Here is a 17,629-nt window from a genome sequence, read left to right as displayed (position 1 = left end):
GCGACACAGGTTCGCTTCAATATCAAACCATTTGACATTACTTAAATAGAACCATCAAGCTTCATGTCAGATTACAGTCCAGATAATGTATGCAGTGCAATATAATTAAGGCATGTTTCGTTTAAACTAAAAAAAAAAAAATTATGGTTACAAGCCTACCATAGCCTACAAATTCTTTTCTGAACTGGTTTCAAGACATGCTTTGGTAAATGACTCCCTGATAAAATAAAGGTTAAATAAAATATCAATGAAATGGAATCTTCATTGTACAGCTCTGAGACATGGGAGTAGGATTTAGGAAGTCACGAGAATGTCACACATTTGAAACCAATTGTACCCTATTTTCTAAAAATAAAGATAATTGATTATAAATGAACGCTCGAGACTGCCCCAGATCAGCTGACGCAGTGTGCGTATCCTGCAACGCCTGCGCACATGAGCACTGTCAAACAGCACCATCAACAGACAGGGACAAACAGCCAGAGGAGAGGCACAAGCTGGCGTTTTGTTTACCTCCAAAAGAAGATAATTTTATCTCAACATGTCGGGATTTGACGAGAACCCCTTTGTAGATGCAGTGGATGTCAATCCTTTCCAGGTGAGCAATTTATTTAGACCTAACTGCAAGCTCTAACTTGCGTTGTCCTTATGTTCCCAGCTAAACGCTGTAAAAGATATGCCGCAACAGAAACCAGTTTGGTTGGTTGCTGGGTTGGGCATGGGTCTACTTCCTTGTTCAGATGAGAGAACGTAGCATGATTGACAATGTTGTGTGCCAGTCATTTCATTCAATATATTTGGTAGGCCAATAAGGACACGTATAAGGTGTTCTATTAGCCTTTACCTAAGCAGGTAGCTAGGCCCCATTGACTTGTATAGGCCCATAGATGGCTGGCTATCAACAACCTGTCCTGTCATCCCCTCAATTAAAACGACTACTGGGAGCAAGTTGTTTTAATAGACGAGTATATGCCATTTATTGGCCTACGCATGTAAGAAGGTCAGGACTAATTTCCTACCAATAATTATTGTTATGCACCCGTAGCAAGTGTACCTGTCAATGGCAGCAACTCTGCCAACGAATATAGACTATTCTCTGTTTTCACATATTGTAATTCTAGCCTAATGAACTATCCCCTATAGGTTTGCGTTGGATTTTATGCCTGAAAGAACCAACTATGTCAAATAACCGAGGGAAGTTGTTATTTCGTGTTTTTACTGTAAGAAAATATATTGTTGTCTCTAATACAGGATGCCTCAGTCACACAAATCACCAGCGGTGGGATTGAAACCGTTGAGGAATTCAACCCATTCTCAGCCAGTGCTATGGTAAGATGAGCCAGGAGAAGTGGTGTAAAAATACTTTAAAGTACTACATAAGTCGTTTTGGGGGGTATTTGTATATTTATATGTTGGACAACTTTTACTCCATCACATTCCTTAAGAAAATAAATGTACTTTTTACTCCATACATTTTTACTCCATACATTTTCCCTGACACCCAATAGTACTTATATTATATTTCAAATGCTTAGCAGGACAGGAAAATGGTCCAATTAACACACTTATCAAGAGAACATCTGTGGTCATCCCTACTGGCTCTGATCTGGCAGACTCACTAAACACAAATGCTTTGTTTGTAAATTATGTCAGTGTTGGAGTGTGCTGCTGGCTATCTGTGAATTAAAAAATAAAGAAAATCGTGCTGCCTGGTTTGCTTAATATAAGGAATGTTAAATGATTTATACTAAGTATATTTTAGCAATTACATTTACTTTCAATGTATATTCATTTAATGTGGGCACAGTGATGTAATCATCTTCCTGAAAAGAAGCAAATGCATCTGACAAACATCCAGAGGAAATATGTTGTTAAAGAATGTTGATTTGGGAGCGTCTTATGATGTGAATGAGGCTTCATTTCAGTTCAGACAAGAGTATATGTACATGTGGTTTTCTATATCTACATGCAGATTTCTTTTTATTTGTGATTTTGACTGTGTGTGTTTGTTTGTTTCAGGGCACCCACACTGGGACCACCATCCCTATCTCTGCTGCCTCCTCCCAACCAGCTGTCCTACAGGCTTCTGCTGTGGAGCCCACCCCACAAGTGAGTAACAGAGACCTGAATGAGGAGGAGGGAGGTTGGCAGTGTGGTACACTGACAATTTTAGACACAACAAGGACATCCTTTTGACTCTACCTATTGCTCAAAGCTGAATACAACACACTCTTGAATTTACTGAACTCCTGAATTGTTTGTGATGACTAAGTGTCTAAGCGAGGCCACATGAAGGCAAATCATTTCAGCTTGTTTCATCTTGTTCTTAATACTATGCCTTGTTTTGACTGATTTCATGTCGACGCTAATATGGCAAATTTGCTAGTTAGCTAACCAACAACTATAATGATGTATTTGAGAGAAAAGTACTCATTGTGCAAATATATTTATACTTTCAATAAATATTGGAGATTAAATATAGTTGACATGTTGTCAATAATCTAAACCAACACCACCTCTTTCGCCCCATAGTTGTGCCTCGGTTTTGTTGCTAAATAACCAACCCATCTGTGCATTGATCTGAATAGGCACATTAAAACAAAGGTCAGAGAGAACTGGAAAAGCATCCTGACTTGGTCATACTATTCAAGGTTTTTTACAAGGGCCCTGGTTTTGGTCCTACTTTACCTTAAGTGGACAAAGTAGTATTTACATAAGCCAGTACTGTGTAATGACAGTGTAGTTTATGTACACATTCTTCCAATTGTTGTTTGAGACTTCACATGTCCCATTTCCAAGTTACCTCACAATATAGAGATGAGAAAACAATTGACCTAGGGTTATGGGAGGTTTAGTTTGTTTAATGGAATGCATATGAAAATGCAACCGTGTAATAAACAAATTGCACGAGTTGGTATGAATTTTCTCTGCAAATGGGCAGAGATAATTGGGCAGAGAAGAAACTTCTTATTAAATGCATTGTACCCACCAACTTGATGCCTTGCAACCATTTTGTGCCAGAACACTCCATCTTGGTTCAAGATGGTTTGTAACACAGCTCTTTCCCATTGTCCACCAGGCGACTGCGGCTGCTGCCCAGGCTAACCTGCTCAGGCAACAGGAGGAGCTGGAGAAGAAAGCTGCTGAACTGGATCGGAAAGAGCAGGAGCTCCAGAACAGGCCTGGAGGCCACATTAGTAAGTTATAGATTGTCACTTGATTATGTTCAATTGAAATCTGTCTTGACCAAATTATAAATACAAAAGTTGATTCAACTTCTGTTAAAAAGAAAAATACTATTGCAACCTTTTTGCAATGAGGAATTGAGACCAAAAGCTCAAGAGAAGTTTCAAGTGTTTAATAACAAGGATGCCATCAGCTGAGTGCATACATTTAGAAAGCTCACAACACATCTTATGCTCTTCCCTTGTACGTGTCACCTCCCCAGCTGTACATTTTATGACCTCAATGAGTTTCTCTCCTGTGGAATGTCCATGATCCTCTTGTTTACCTAGATGTCAGAACCACACCTCGTCCATCTTCATCCTGGGCCTGACCCTGCTCTCTAATCCTAGGCAATTTCCTTTTATCTAATTAGGTCAACCTTCCTAAATTAGCATACACACAGTTTCATGGCCTGAACTCCATTAATACTCACAGTAATCATTCACTAAATAGGATACTAACGAACTGCAGTTTAACTTTAAACATGTTACATTTTAACAGAATCCATCCCTGCCTTTAAAGTTGACTCCCTACTGTAGTGTTTTATCTTTCTAAGTTACGTTGTACTTGTATTGCTTCGTCTGATTATGTACCCATGTAACTCTTCATGGCAGTAAACTCTTTATTTGACAGCAAAAGAAAACAACTGGCCGCCACTTCCCAAGTTTTCCCCCATAAAGCCTTGTTTCTACCAGGACTTCAACGAAGACATCCCTGAAGAGTACCAGAAGATATGCAAGAGGATGTACTACCTTTGGATGTGTACGTACACCTTGCATCTTAAAGCTGCACTATGTAACTTTTTGGGCAACCCACCAAATTCACATAGAAATGTGAGTTATAGATTTCTCATTCTCATTCAAGAAAGTCTAAGAAGCAGTAGATCTGTTCAATGTTTGATATTTCTATGTTCCCGGTTCTTAAGTTTTGTTTTTGCCTCTTTTACTTTCGGTTTTCCACACCAGCTGAAAATAGAATATTTTTGGTTCTGGAAAAGATATAAAACTGGTTTAGATGTTACAATCATTCTCTACACTGTACTTGTTTTGTCACAAACTGAAATTAGGCGAACTATTCAAATTTTAGCAACCAGGGATTGGTGGAGTGATTTCTGCATATTGCACCTTTAATTGAGTAAGACTTTGTACAAGTTTTTTATGATATTACATGCTTGTCAATGACAACAGTCAACAATCCCAAAGTACTAGTCATAAGATATTAGTCCCCAAGCTCCTCTCCAACACTGCACCAGTTTCTTCTAGTCTCATATTCATTTGTTTTGTCTCTCCAGTTCACAGTATCACACTCTTTCTGAACCTTCTGGCCTGCCTGGCCTACTTCACGGCCGATCCAAACGCGGGGGTGGACTTTGGTCTGTCCATCCTCTGGTTCGTCCTCTTCACCCCCGTCTCTTTCGTCTGTTGGTACAGGCCAGTGTACAAAGCCTTCAGGCAAGTTCTTTGCTCAAATATTGTTCTACTTTTCTTTTGAATAAAAGTGTTTATATAAGTAAAGTCCCCTGTGACGACGACGAAGGAGTTGCTAAAGTCAAAACAGACTGGAACCTACTTAACACTGTAGAATGTCTTAATTCCACATTACCTAATTAGTTTTATTGTGAAGTCCATATGATATGTGCGGGTGATTGTTAACCCTTTGTCCTGGTTTCTTTTTCAGGTCGGACAGTTCCTTCAGCTTCTTCTTCTTCTTCTTTGTTTTCTTCTTCCAAGTGTCTGTCTACATCATCCAGTGTGTTGGGATCCCCAAGTGGGGGAACAGGTCAGTGAAACAACATGATACACTAGATAGCACCTCTGGGAATCTTCTTTGCGTGTGAGAGTGAGATAAAGTGTGTGAGTGCGGTATGTTTGTGTATGTATTTGCGCACACAAGTACAGGTGTGTGTGTAATATGTACTGTGTGTTTGGGAGTGTAATATGTACTGTGTTTGGGTGGGTGTAGGTCTCCCTTCACATCTTTGTGTGTGTGTGTGTGTAATATGTACTGTGTGTTTGGGAGTGTAATATGTACTGTGTTTGGGTGGGTGTAGGTCTCCTTTCACATCTTTGTGTGTGGGTGTGTAAGTGTGTGTGTGTGTGTGTGTGTGTAATATGTACTGTGTGTTTGGGAGTGTAATATGTACTGTGTTTGGGTGGGTGTAGGTCTCCCTTCACATCTTTGTGTGTACGTGTGTGTGTGTAGTATGTACTGTGTGGTTGGGAGTGTAATATGTACTGTGTTTGGGTGGGTGTAGGTCTCCCTTCACATCTTTGTGTGTGGGTGTGTACGTGTGTGTGTGTAATATGTACTGTGTGGTTGGGAGTGTAATATGTACTGTGTTTGGGTGGGTGTAGGTCTCCCTTCACATCTTTGTGTGTGTGTGTGTACGTGTGTGTGTGTAGTATGTACTGTGTGGTTGGGAGTGTAATATGTACTGTGTTTGGGTGGGTGTAGGTCTCCCTTCACATCTTTGTGTGTGTACGTGTGTGTGTGTAATATGTACTGTGTGGTTGGGAGTGTAATATGTACTGTGTTTGGGTGGGTGTAGGTCTCCCTTCACATCTTTGTGTGTGTAATATGTACTGTGTGGTTGGGAGTGTAATATGTACTGTGTTTGGGTGGGTGTAGGTCTCCCTTCACATCTTTGTGTGTGGGTGTGTAAGTGTGTGTGTGTAATATGTACTGTGTGTTTGGGAGTGTAATATGTACTGTGTTTGGGTGGGTGTAGGTCTCCCTTCACATCTTTGTGTGTGGGTGTGTACGTGTGTGTGTGTGTGTGTGTGTAATATGTACTGTGTGGTTGGGAGTGTAATATGTACTGTGTTTGGGTGGGTGTAGGTCTCCCTTCACATCTTTGTGTGTGGGTGTGTACGTGTAATATGTACTGTGTGGTTGGGAGTGTAATATGTACTGTGTTTGGGTGGGTGTAGGTCTCCCTTCACATCTTTGTGTGTGTGTGTAATATGTACTGTGTGTTTGGGAGTGTAATATGTACTGTGTTTGGGTGGGTGTAGGTCTCCCTTCACATCTTTGTGTGTGGGTGTGTACGTGTGTGTGTGCATCTGGTCCTGCATCTTCTCTCTCGCATTTCTTTGACAGATCTCCTGCTGGCTAATCTGTTGCTGTGCTCTTTGTCCTGGGGGCTGCTTTGTAAGTGTGTGACAATCGGCTCATCTCTTACCTTATTTCACACTGTCGTGTTGACCCAAACCAAATTGTGTTGGTGCAGATATTTTATTTTCACATTGTCATTTTCAACATGATTCCAGTAACCAGGCCAGCTCAGTAGTTTGGTTCGGCTTAGTAGTGGGAAAAGCCCTTCTGGCTCCTCAAACCTTTGGTCTTGCTTCTTTTGTGAAGTAGGCTTCACTGTCCCGTGTCATCCTAAAATATCATTCTAATAAACTTTGCCTGTCTGTTGGTCATCGTGTGGGCTTGTGACTGTTTGCTAAAAATAATTCTGTCGACAAAGGGTTTTGTATGCCTCATTGATGTTATGTTGCTATGGATTTATTTTCTGAAGGTGTAAATGAGGCTGTGTTATTTGTCTTGTTTTCCAGTGGATGGATTTCGTCCATCACTATGATAAGAAGCAACATGGCTGTAGCTGTGGTCATGATGGTTGTGGCCGGCTGTTTCACTGTGAACGCTGTCCTCGCCATCATCCTACTAAAAATGGTACATTTTGCGCTATCTCAATCCTTCAGAACTGATTCAAACTTTATTGCAAAGTGTTGAGGTCATTGTGGATAATACATCCACCCACCAAGGTCAATACAGCCTGAAAAGATTCAGAAGGGAACTCCATTCCCTTCAATAATCCCCTATCTATCGTGCCTGACCCCTGCCTTCTCCCCCTTGTCAGGTCCACTCCAAGTATCGTCGGACGGGGGCCAACTTCACCAAGGCCCAGCAGGAGTTCTCTTCGGGGGTCCTCACCAACCAGACCTTTCAGAGCGCCGCGGCCAGCGCCGCCTCCTCAGCCGCCCAGGGGGCCTTCCAAGGACGCTAGTGATCCTAAAGCCACAGGGCCAGGTTCCTCCTAACCTTCCTAGGCACCTCTCACTCACTCAAAGCCCCGTTTTGTCTCATGGCAACAGAAATGGCTGACAGGACAGAAACTAGACTAGTATACAGGAACATTACAATTTACTGCTGTATCATGGACATTCTCTAACCACGGCCATTGATGCATAAACCCAATTCAACCTCTAGCCCTGTGTATTCAATGTGGTGGAAACTCTGCTTAGCTGATCAGAGGGTATAAATGAAGCTATTATCATGTTGATTGGACTTATCCAAGTATCTGGGGGGTTGGTTTGGGGTGTCTAGCTGGTAGGGGGCTAAGGTTGGTTTGGGATTGAGCACCAGAGTTTGGCAAAGTGTCCATGTTGGTACCAAACATTCCATGACAATAATGTAAACTTTCATTCTAAGTAGAATGTGATACGTTAAGAAAGCGAATGCGTAAACCGTCTTGCTCGTCTCCTGTAGGTTTTAATGCTATTACACTATGCTCCTAGTGAATGAGGAATGCTCTTCCTAGAATACTTTACATTGTCACTTTAATCCTCACTAGAATGAAATAGTTTGGTACCAGCATGGCGCTTATTATCATAAAAATACAATCTCAAATTAAGTTGTGTTCAGTATATCAATTGCGCTGTCCCATAGTCTAGTCTTTACCTCGTTATGTTCTCTTCTTCCTCACTGTACTGCCCTATCCAGACACTCAAGTCCTCTTCTCAGGACATACTGTACCTTTTAACGCAGAGATCTCCAACTCTAGTTGTGAAGAGCCACTGTTAGTGCAGGATTCTGTTCTTTCCTAACACTAAAAGGGTTTGGGTACAAAAACATTAGTGAAGTGGGCATCTGAGGGAAAAACACTGAAATGTCTACTGAAGGAATTACATTTTGTGAAGTTTACATTGTTGTTGAGGTTTATTTTTGCTCTGATATATTGAAGGGATGAATGGTTTTATTTTCCTTAGATTTTTTTTTGTGATTTCATATTTTACTGTTCTTCAATCCCTCAGTAGGGTTGGACTTGCTGAAGTATGATAAGGCAACTGCTGTGTTTTTGTAGATACGATAATGAAGATATTGGGTGACGGTTTAACTAAATGGGAATTACTCTATACTCAGATGTTAGTGCACCACCCCCTGTATCCCTCCTACTGTACTTTAAAGTAACTGTCCAGTGAAAATCTCACTTTTTAAAAGTTCATGTTTTGTTAACTCCTACTCAAATAATGTTGTTGACTCATCCTATACTCATATTTTTGTCAAAACCATAAATTGGAGAAAAAACACTTCAAAACCCACCTCAAACAATTTAAAAAATGTTTGCTATTTCCTCAGAGGAGGATGAGCTGGCCAATCAGTGGTCTACTCGCAGTCATATTTTTAATAACCGGTATACGCCCACACCATTCTGTTGTGATACGCCCACACCATTCTGTTGTGATACGCCCATACCATTCCAACACAGAATAGCTGTTTTGTTTATCGTACTTATTTATTTTAATTGGAAGGAAAACTATTTGTCATATTGTGAATAATAATAGGTAATATTTCATAGAAATATTGAAACACGGGACAGTTTCTTTAATGAACATAGAACTACATTTTGGAGGTGGTGGCTTTGGTATTATGACGTCAGGACAGGTGGGATCTTTTCTTACAAATCAGACAAAAGACTAGTTAGTCTTAAATTGACACTTAATTCTTCTTTCTCTATGAATGAGATACAGACCAGTCAATGTGGATACTGTGGCATGCTCATGGACATTTTTGGAAGATTGAATGTATTTAGTGCATGAATGAACAGGTGAATGTAATATAGGTACAGCCATGTGAGAATGAGTGCGTGGATAGAATGAGCTGACAGGACAAATGAATTAAAGATTTGACTAATTACATGATGATCTAAATGTATTAATGAATAGTTAGTTATTGATTGTGGATATGTGCCTCAAGTAAAGTTCAGTACAATAACCCTAAAGATTGCAGTAAACCAAGTCACGACTTCTAATACAGCAACGTTCAAAAAATAGATTTACATTCTTGATTTTAGTTGTTGGGTAGTAGTTACAACACCGGGCATATTATTATTTTTATGTACGGTTACTTTCTGAAATGTCACTATGCTGTCTACTGGACATTTGCTACACTACTGCTGTTGGTTGCTGATATGTCAACTCTGATGTTATGTAGCTGACACTGGTTTACTGGGATTTATTTTTGAGCCTAAAACTCACTGAGACATGACTTTAAATGAGCCTCACCGTCTGCCTATTAACTACCATTATGATCCATCTGTGTTCTGAATGTTTGTCCAGATACTTCTGTATTTATCTGATCCTTCTATTGGGTAGTGTACTGTTACTGGGTGTTATCTAGCACAGGGGTGTCCAACCCTTCTTCTGGAGAGCATCTAGCACAGGGGTGTCCAACCCTTCTTCTGGAGAGCATCTAGCACAGGGGTGTCCAACCCTTCTTCTGGAGAGCATCTAGCACAGGGGTGTCCAACACTTCTTCTGGAGAGCTATTGGGTAGTGTACTGTTACTGGGTGTTATCTAGCACAGGGGTGTCCAACCCTTCTTCTGGAGAGCATCTAGCACAGGGGTGTCCAACACTTCTTCTGGAGAGCATCTAGCACAGGGGTGTCCAACCCTTCTTCTGGAGAGCATCTAGCACAGGGGTGTCCAACACTTCTTCTGGAGAGCATCTAGCACAGGGGTGTCCAACCCTTCTTCTGGAGAGCATCTAGCACAGGGGTGTCCAACCCTTCTTCTGGAGAGCATCTAGCACAGGGGTGTCCAACCCTTCTTCTGGAGAGCATCTAGCACAGGGGTGTCCAACACTTCTTCTGGAGAGCATCTAGCACAGGGGTGTCCAACACTTCTTCTGGAGAGCATCTAGCACAGGGGTGTCCAACCCTTCTTCTGGAGAGCTATTGGGTGTGCAGGCTTTTGTTTTAGCCCTGCTCTAACACCTAATTCAACTGCTCATCAGGGCCTTGCATGATTAGCTGATAGCTTCTGTTTTGGTCGAATCAAGTAGGGATGCAATGGAAGCCTGCACAGTGCACACCCAGTAGCTCTCCAGGATGGCTGTCCTTCTGGAGGTCAAGGGTCAAATCTGTTTGTCACTGTACATATGTCTGACATGTTACAAAGCTGTTATTTTGTCTGGGGGATTTTTACGACTTATCTCTGAAGTAATTTATAGATCTATTGTTACCGCTATTATTCAATAAATGGATGCATTTCTTTTCTCTCGAACGTCAAATATTTTTTAAATATGTTTTTTATAACAAAAAAGGTACATGCCCAGGCTTTCTGTCTGCCTGTGGGGCGTTCAAGTGCTGTTGGAACTAGGAAAGTCATTGTAGAAAGATGCTACTCAACTTTTTCACTTGGAAAGTATCAGAATCAACCAATAGGAAGCTCTACGTATATAACGTACGTTAATTTTAACTCTGAGCCGGCGGTTCCTAGTTTCCGACTTGTTATGAATGTGCCAACAGCCCTACATGTCGTAGGGGGATGATGTCTCCCCGCTTTCCTCTTGCTCGCGATTTGGGGATGGACGGCACTTGGATCCTGATTCAACCATTTGTATCTTCTTAGGGGTTTTACAGTAACATGCAGCCTGGCTTCTATCATGCAGCATTACTGCAGCCTATTGTAGCTAAACTAGCTGACCCATCAACAGTCCAGTTTAGTCACAGATAATTAGTTATCTAAAAACATCTATACAATTAATAATATGAGCTGACAGCACAACGAAGGGAAAAATAAATAAATATGACAGCGAACTCTAAAATACAGATCATTTGAGAATTGACTATGGGTTATTAAATTTGATTTTATCTAATCAGATTATTTTTTTAAGAAATGTTTTATTGTTTATTGTGACAGATATGAATAAAGGGGAGATACAGGGGCCGGAATTCGATCCCACACAGGCAGGGGGACCATATGAATGTCGAACCACAAGGAGCTATATCAAGTTACCATTTAACTATTAAATCGACCGCTTTTCATGGATTAAGAACTGGAGTGGTTTATCTTTAGAGATGTGAGTTAAAATCCCCCATCTAACACACCAACCACCCCAAAAACAACACACTAACCACCAAAAAACACTATTGCCAATTACAATGACATTAGTCTTGGTGGAAACAACAAAAACTAGTAGTTTAATGTAAACAAACAAAAGTTAGTACTAAAAACTATTTTTAAAAGCAAACAACCAAGAGCTCAAAAGTTGTGCAGGTTATAACCAAAAGTATGAACGTGATTCAAGCGTTGCAATAGACAAACGTAGTCCCATATCATTTTAGCATTCAAACATGTTGATTATAACAGTCAGGAGGAACGTTTGGACTGATCTCGAAAAGCTATTTTCAACTGCCGTTTCATGCCAGCATGATAGCTGTACTGTTCGTTTATGGTTGACCTCGGTACCTAGGTTGACCTTGGTTCAAGGTACGTGAATGCATGCAACATGATGCACCGAGTTTACAAGTCTTATTTCCGAACACTCAGAGGTCGAGACCAATGCATTACATCCAACAAAGCTGTGGGCCTCGAGGACACGCTGCTGCAATGCTTTCTGGGTGATGTAGTCCCTCTTCACAAATCAGTATGTTTCCTGTGACCTCACTTCTACTGTGTCTGGTGAAGTCTGTTCTGGTTAAGATCCAGGTCAATCATCCCATGGTGTGGAGTTGAAAGACAACCAGTACCTCCCTCTAGTTTGGCAAGCAGGAAATCTGTTCATGAAATAAGAACACCTCTGCTCCTGTCATACTATAGATGGTCTCCTTCTCTGGGTGAACACACCTCTGCTCCTGTCATACTGTAGATGGTCTCCTTCTCTGGGTGAACACACCTCTGCTCCTGTCATACTGTAGATGGCCTCCTTCTCTGGGTGAACACACCTCTGCTCCTGTCATACTGTAGATGGTCTCCTTCTCTGGGTGAACACACCTCTGCTCCTGTCATACTGTAGATGGCCTCCTTCTCTGGGTGAACACACCTCTGCTCCTGTCATACTGTAGATAGTCTCCTTCTCTGGGTGAACACACCTCTGCTCCTGTCATACTGTAGATGGTCTCCTTCTCTGGGTGAACACACCTCTGCTCCTGTCATACTGTAGATGGTCTCCTTCTCTGGGTGAACACACCTCTGCTCCTGTCATACTGTAGATGGTCTCCTTCTCTGGGTGAACACACCTCTGCTCCTGTCATACTGTAGATGGTCTCCTTCTCTGGGTGAACACACCTCTGCTCCTGTCATACTGTAGATGGTCTCCTTCTCTGGGTGAACACACCTCTGCTCCTGTCATACTGTAGATAGTCTCCTTCTCTGGGTGAACACACCTCTGCTCCTGTCATACTGTAGATGGCCTCCTTCTCTGGGTGAACACACCTCTGCTCCTGTCATACTGTAGATGGCCTCCTTCTCTGGGTGAACACACCTCTGCTCCTGTCATACTGTAGATGGCCTCCTTCTCTGGGTGAACACACCTCTGCTCCTGTCATACTGTAGATGGCCTCCTTCTCTGGGTGAACACACCTCTGCTCCTGTCATACTGTAGATGGTCTCCTTCTCTGGGTGAACACACCTCTGCTCCTGTCATACTGTAGATGGCCTCCTTCTCAGGGTGAACACACCTCTGCTCCTGTCATACTGTAGATAGTCTCCTTCTCTGGGTGAACACACCTCTGCTCCTGTCATACTGTAGATGGTCTCCTTCTCTGGGTGAACACACCTCTGCTCCTGTCATACTGTAGATGGTCTCCTTCTCTGGGTGAACACACCTCTGCTCCTGTCATACTGTAGATGGTCTCCTTCTCTGGGTGAACACACCTCTGCTCCTGTCATACTGTAGATGGTCTCCTTCTCTGGGTGAACACACCTCTGCTCCTGTCATACTGTAGATAGTCTCCTTCTCTGGGTGAACACACCTCTGCTCCTGTCATACTGTAGATGGCCTCCTTCTCTGGGTGAACACACCTCTGCTCCTGTCATACTGTAGATGGTCTCCTTCTCTGGGTGAACACACCTCTGCTCCTGTCATACTGTAGATGGTCTCCTTCTCTGGGTGAACACACCTCTGCTCCTGTCATACTATAGATGGTCTCCTTCTCTGGGTGAACACACCTCTGCTCCTGTCATACTGTAGATGGTCTCCTTCTCTGGGTGAACACACCTCTGCTCCTGTCATACTGTAGATGGTCTCCTTCTCTGGGTGAACACACCTCTGCTCCTGTCATACTGTAGATGGTCTCCTTCTCTGGGTGAACACACCTCTGCTCCTGTCATACTGTAGATGGCCTCCTTCTCTGGGTGAACACACCTCTGCTCCTGTCATACTGTAGATGGTCTCCTTCTCTGGGTGAACACACCTCTGCTCCTGTCATACTGTAGATGGTCTCCTTCTCTGGGTGAACACACCTCTGCTCCTGTCATACTGTAGATAGTCTCCTTCTCTGGGTGAACACACCTCTGCTCCTGTCATACTGTAGATGGTCTCCTTCTCTGGGTGAACACACCTCTGCTCCTGTCATACTGTAGATGGCCTCCTTCACCACCACTAGATGGGAATAACAGTAATATAAGCAGGGATGAAAAGAGCAAAACAATAATTGATTAAATACTTATTTGACTAACCTGTGACTAAAAAGATTGACAACACTTCTTTAGGGCTTTGAGGTATTCACTTATGAAGAGTTGAATATGAAGAAGGAACGATAAGACCCTGCAGCTTTAGGGACACTGCTGCTGGAAACATATATTAGCATCACCTGTGAAAACACGTGTATGACGTTATCAGAACAAGCAATTACAATTAGCCTACATTAATTACAAGTTTAAGTCGATGTTATTGGAACTTCAGTCTGAATAGGACATGAATAAATAAAATAACAGTTACTGTATAAATGTAAAGAATTTGATTAACATTATTAGCTACAATAACTAACAGCACACAGATGGGTCATGAACACACTGCATTACCTTTTGATCCAGTGAAACTCATCCTTTTCAAGAATATCTTATTCTTTACTTTGAAATCGTGGATTAAAGAAGTGTACTTCCTTAGGTCAAAAATTGATGAATATAGACTTGATGAAAACTTGATAACTTATTGATCCCTCCAACAAAAATATGAAAAGATAAAACAGCCTGTCCCAGTCCAGTAAAAATCTATAATAAAATAAAGCAATTCAACTTTTTTGCATTTCAGTCTCCAACTTCGACTTTTCATTTTCTTCTTGACTGATCTTAAGTTATGAATTATATTTTCAAGGAGATCTATTTTTTGGGAGAAATCAAGATCAAAATTGTACTCGAGAACAGCAGAGACTATCTGCCTGTAGGTTCCACACACATCGGCCGCAAACTTTGCAACTTCGAGCATTACACCTCTAGTCAATAAACGGAAGTCAAGTTTTTCTTTTCCCTCACCTTTTGATTTCACGTCAAGGTCTAAACCTATTTTCTTAAAAAGGGGGTAGAGGTCCGTTGTTTTATCTTCTGTTGCAGATGTCATAAAAGATTGGTCCCTTGTAGGTGTGTACTGCTTCCTCATCAGATAGTGATACATCTGTGTCAGTAGAGATGGTCTCCATCTTAGTGTAACGGATGTGAAATGGCTAGCTAGTTAGCGGGTACGCGCTAGTAGCATTTCAATCAGTTACGTCACTTGTCTGAGACATTAGGTAGGGTTGCCCCTTGCTCTGCAAGGGCCGCGGCTTTTGTGGAGCGATGGGTAACGACGCTTCGTGGGTGTCAGTTGTTGATGTGTGCAGAGGGTCCCTGGTTCGCGCCCGTGTCCGGGCGAGGGGACGACGTAAAGTTATACTGTTACATTAACATGCAGAGTTGATACGAGGTCCAGATTGGGTTCATCCTTAATACAGATGTTAGTAGGTCCATTCTTGAGGGCAAGTGTTGCTGTTTCAACATCTGTTTTATTAAACATGGTCTCTTTGACATGATGAGGAGATACCTAGCTGGCATCAAGGTCAAAGTTCATCAGAGAGACAGTGTTGTCCTTTTGGGCCTTTTCATACTCAACCAACCCATCTTCTTCAAAGGACATTATATAGAGACACATTCCTCCTCCTTCTTTATAACCAATTGCTGTATTTCTACATCTTTATTCAATCTCAGACTAAATGACACATTGTCATTTAAAAGGTTGGAGCTTACATGTGTTTTTGATACAGGTATTGCCCTTGGATCAGGAAGTTCGAAGACTTTTGTTATCAAGTCAGGTCTTTGCAGTCTGGACTTCCCCATCAAGTACTTTACTTTCGCCATAGTCCGAATTGCGAATTCATGGCGTTGATCATTTTGCAAACCAAGATCAATGTTGTAATCTAAAATATCACAGATGACATGTGCGTGAGATCGATTCATCTCTTCGGCAAAATGTGAAACCTCAGTCATTACCCCATTAGTCAGTAGACCTATGGCAAGTTTCTGTTTTGCTCCAGATCCAACATGGAAATCTACACCTATTTTCTTGCAGTTGGGGTATGGGTCCTCAACCTTCCCTCCAGCGGAGGGCTGCTTTAATTCAGTTATTTTTTAGTCATTTACTGAGCAGATGTCATTGGCCATCGTCTGATATTTCACTTCCTTTATGTTATTTGCTTTCTGTATCCTGTTAGAAACTAATTTTCCTTGACCTGACTTTTTACACCTGACATTTCTTTCAGATTTCCCAGGTAGAGCAGCTGTTTTTTTCACTGTGGAGACCATTAAGGATTGGTTCATAATACGTCTGTGCACTGCTTCAGCATTACACTGTATTACATCGGTCTCTGTGTTGATGGTCTCCATCTTAACATCCTGAAGAGATATAAAGTCCAGATCAGTCTCTTCCTTTATGCAAATGTCAGCAGATCCATTCTCATGGTCAAGTATTGCAGTCTCATCTGAAAACTGTGTTGAATCAGTCTCAGTAAAGACGCTCTCTGTCTTAACACACTGAGAAACTTGTCTGGCTCTTTCAAATTGGTCTGTCTTCGTCTTCCTTGCTGTGAAAGTTTCTCTTTCCTCATTAAATCTAGTCGTCTTCTTTTTGTTACTTCTTTAAGTCTTTGATCTTTTGACACAGCTGATGCCCTAGTGACCTCCATGTCACCTGAAATTACTGCATATTTCCTTTTTTTGAGAGGCACAATTGTTAAAGTTTCCTGTAACAATTCATGTTTATCTTTACTTAACATATCTTTCAAATTCGGCCTTGTTTTCTTTTCGACTAATCGTAAATTGAGGAGGATGTTTTCAAGAAGATCTTTATCCTTTTGCAAATCAATATCAAAATTGTACTCGAGGACATCTATGATAATCTGCCTGTAAATTCCATACACTTTTTTGGCAAAATGGCCCACTTCAATCATTGCACCTTTGGTCAATAAACACAAGTCAAGTTTTTCTTTTGCCTCACCTATTGATTTCACCTGACAGCACCTTTCACCTATTTTCTTACAGACGGGGTAGAGGTCCATCGTTTTATCTTCTGTTGCAGATGACATAAAAGATACGTCCCTTGTAGGTCTGTGTACTGCTTCCTCATCAAACAGAGATACATCTGTGTCAGTAGAGATGGTCTCCATTTTAACATGCTGAGTTGATACAAGATCCAGATTAGGTTCAGATCGGAAGCATCCGTATTTGTTGTGACTGTCATTCTCGCATTCTTCTTTGTCTTTATATTTTTGGAGTCAAATAGCGCAATGTCGCCACCTAACGCACTGGAGGCAACAGTGCCCGTTTTCGTTTTTACCTGACTTCTTAGTTTCACTTCAATCCATAATCACAAAGTTGTCAATATCGTACATCGATTTTTGGACTTCATTTAAGGTTAGGGATAGGGATAAGGTTAGCAGTCTGGTTAAGGTTAGGTTTAAAATCAAATTTTCAAAATATATAAATTGTAGAAATAGACAGGGTTCAGCCATATGACTTTGTGATGGAAGGTAGTGACGACCCTAGCCAGCACGAATCTCTGGTAAACCCAAATATAGTTTAAGAAAAATCAATTGCTAAATACAGGCAAACACTTGAGTAAATGAGGGTTCTGGCGGCTCGGTTATGGTGTGGGGTATATTTTCCTGGCATGGTTTAGGTCAGGCCTCTCATACCCTGTTCCCTGAGAGCTGGGCTTGAAGCGAAAACCTGCAGGAGGATAGCTCTCCAGGAACAAGGTTGGAGAGCCCTGGTTCAGGTCCACTCAGCCCCTTAGAGGGCAAGATAAACGCCAATAAATACACAGCCATTATGAGTGACCACCTTCAACCTATCATGAATCTTTTCTACCCTGATGGGAGGGGTCTCTTCCAGGAAGACAATGCCCCATTCACAGTGCACAGGG

General features: G+C 41.7%; 1 protein-coding gene and 1 long non-coding RNA gene across 2 annotated transcripts; one reads left to right on the top strand and one right to left on the bottom strand.

Annotated features, from left to right (window-relative positions):
- Positions 1-426: 426 nt before the first annotated feature.
- On the top strand, positions 427-9,149 carry LOC129834866 (secretory carrier-associated membrane protein 2-like). The gene is made up of 9 exons (XM_055900202.1): positions 427-598; positions 1,252-1,329; positions 2,020-2,109; positions 3,080-3,197; positions 3,859-3,987; positions 4,517-4,676; positions 4,903-5,004; positions 6,786-6,903; positions 7,091-9,149. The coding sequence occupies exons 1-9, from the start codon at positions 542-544 to the stop codon at positions 7,235-7,237; spliced, it is 999 nt and encodes a 332-aa protein (XP_055756177.1). The 5' UTR covers positions 427-541; the 3' UTR covers positions 7,238-9,149.
- A 3,612-nt stretch (positions 9,150-12,761) lies between these two features.
- On the bottom strand, positions 12,762-16,949 carry LOC129834867 (uncharacterized). The gene is made up of 3 exons (XR_008756324.1): positions 14,260-16,949; positions 13,915-14,048; positions 12,762-13,837 (listed from the first exon to the last, which is right to left on the bottom strand). It is a non-coding gene; the product is annotated as an uncharacterized LOC129834867 (long non-coding RNA).
- Positions 16,950-17,629: the final 680 nt, after the last annotated feature.

The sequence above is a fragment of the Salvelinus fontinalis genome, chromosome 35 (assembly GCF_029448725.1).
Source record: "Salvelinus fontinalis isolate EN_2023a chromosome 35, ASM2944872v1, whole genome shotgun sequence".
Taxonomy (NCBI): Eukaryota; Metazoa; Chordata; class Actinopteri; order Salmoniformes; family Salmonidae; genus Salvelinus; species Salvelinus fontinalis.
This window is presented reverse-complemented; position numbering and strand designations above follow the sequence as displayed.

What these genes read in the sequence shown, in the direction of transcription:
- LOC129834866 (XM_055900202.1), top strand. Translation starts at nt 542, where the DNA reads ATGTCGGGATTTGACGAGAACCCCTTTGTAGATGCAGTGGATGTCAAT. An exon ending in CATTCTCAGCCAGTGCTATG is followed by an intron (nt 1,330 to 2,019) that starts GTAAGATGAGCC and finishes TGTTTGTTTCAG; the next exon opens with GGCACCCACACTGGGACCAC. An exon ending in ATCCCCAAGTGGGGGAACAG is followed by an intron (nt 5,005 to 6,785) that starts GTCAGTGAAACA and finishes CTTGTTTTCCAG; the next exon opens with TGGATGGATTTCGTCCATCA.